General features: G+C 32.9%; 1 protein-coding gene across 1 annotated transcript; it reads left to right on the top strand.

The window, feature by feature from the left end:
• The first annotated feature begins 219 nt into the window (after window positions 1-219).
• LOC139863738 (uncharacterized) lies at window positions 220-1,592 on the top strand. The gene is made up of 3 exons (XM_071852344.1): window positions 220-223; window positions 775-1,063; window positions 1,184-1,592. Exons 1-3 carry the CDS (start codon window positions 220-222, stop codon window positions 1,590-1,592), a joined length of 702 nt encoding a protein of 233 aa, XP_071708445.1.
• Window positions 1,593-1,826: the final 234 nt, after the last annotated feature.

The following is a 1,826-nucleotide window of genomic DNA, read 5'->3' as shown; positions in this document are numbered from 1 at the left end:
TTTCGTTAACATAATCATTACAATAGTAAAATTAATGTAAAGTAATTATTATTATTATATATATATATATATATATATATATATATATATATATATATATATATATATATGAATAAATCATAAAAATAATTACTTTTAATATCAATAAACTTCTCTAATTGCTCATAAAATACAAAGTATCATTTTTTTACACGAATAAAGTATAATTTTGACATGAATATGGGTATGTTTGACAAAACTAGCTCGAAGCTTAAAATTGTTAGCTTTATATATGTATTTTGATGTTTGACAGAGTAGTGTACTTTAAATAATAAAGAGTAAGTATATGTAGGGCAGAAAAACCAGAATTTCTTTTGCTTCAGGAAACAAAACTGCATTATGTAAACATTGATTTGGTGAAGGCTTTGTGGGGTAATGATAATTGTGATTTTGTTCAAAAGGTGAAGGTTGTGAAATCGTCGGCCAACTTATTATTTGGGATTTAAAATAAAATTATGGGACTTTTTTCAATTTACTACTTCCAAAAAGGTGAATGAAGCGTGAATTCTTGGTGGTGATTTCAACGAGGTTCGTGTAGTAGACGAAAGGTTCAATTGCAATTTCATTGAAAGTAAAGCGAAAAGATTTAATGAATTTATTGAAGATTCCAAGTTAATTGATATACCTCTAGGTGGTCGAATTTCACACGTATTAGTGATGACGGGCTGAAATTTAGTAAGTTGGATCGCTTCCTCGTAAATGAAAATTTTCACATGTTGTGGAATTGCTTATCAGTTGTGGCACTTGAACGGAAACATTCCGATCATTGTCCCATTATAATCAAGGATGACGAAAAAAACTTTGGTCCTAAACCGATTAAAGTGTTCGACGAATGGTTAGATATTGATGGTATTGAGCAAGTTATTATAGATTCATGGAATGAAGATGGAGGTGGGGGTTTAAGGAAAGACTATTGCTTGCGAAATAAACTTAAGAAAACTAAGTCAGCCATAAAAATCAAAAGTCAGCATACTCTCGGCAATATTGATGGTGAGATCAAACTAATCGCTAACAACCAAGAGCTGTAAGAAGAATCAGGTTCTATTAATGATGGGGAAAGGAGCCAATGGTTGAATGCTAGAAAAGAATGGCTAAAGAGAGAGAAAATAAAAGTTAATATGTTAACACAGAAAGCTCGGGTTAGGTGGATTTTAGAAGGTGACGAAAACACGAGGTATTTTCATTCGCTTATTAGAAGAAGAAACAACAAAAACAACATTTGGGGGTTGAAAATAAGTGGCATTTGCAGTGAAGACCCTCATGAAATCAAAGATGCGGCATATAATCATTATAAGTCTATTTTTGAGGAGCAGTTGGGTCCGAGACCAATCCTTGTTGATCTCAACTATTCTTCGTTAACAAAAAGTGAAGCAAACAGGTTAGAGGATCCTATTAGTGAGCAAGAAGCTTTTAATGCAATAAACGATTGTGGTGGTTGTAAGGCCCCCGGGCTGGATGGTTTTAACATGAGATTTTTCAAGAAGTATTGGGATGTTATTAAGGATGATGTTATGAATGCCGTTTCATGTTGGGGAATTCTCTCGGGGTTGTGACGACCCGTCAATTTTCGACCAAATTTAAACTTAATCCTTATATGGTTTCGAAATGATAAGCAAAGTCTGTAATGTTGAATCTCAAAAACTTTGAACTGTGTTTATATATACACTTGATTGTTTGTTTGAGCCATGAACTTCAATTCATTAATTGGACTTGAGTTATTTAGTGTTGGGCCGTTATTGTTCAAGTAGGCCGAATTCCTTTCATTTGCTGGGCCGTATGAAGTTGAT

This window comes from Rutidosis leptorrhynchoides, chromosome 8 (genome assembly GCF_046630445.1).
Source record: "Rutidosis leptorrhynchoides isolate AG116_Rl617_1_P2 chromosome 8, CSIRO_AGI_Rlap_v1, whole genome shotgun sequence".
In the NCBI taxonomy this organism is placed as follows: domain Eukaryota; kingdom Viridiplantae; phylum Streptophyta; class Magnoliopsida; order Asterales; family Asteraceae; genus Rutidosis; species Rutidosis leptorrhynchoides.
The sequence above is the reverse complement of the archived record's forward strand: the minus strand, read 5'-3'. Positions and strand labels throughout refer to the sequence as shown.

What these genes read in the sequence shown, in the direction of transcription:
- LOC139863738 (XM_071852344.1), top strand. An exon ending in ATCGCTAACAACCAAGAGCT is followed by an intron (nt 1,064 to 1,183) that starts GTAAGAAGAATC and finishes AGCTCGGGTTAG; the next exon opens with GTGGATTTTAGAAGGTGACG.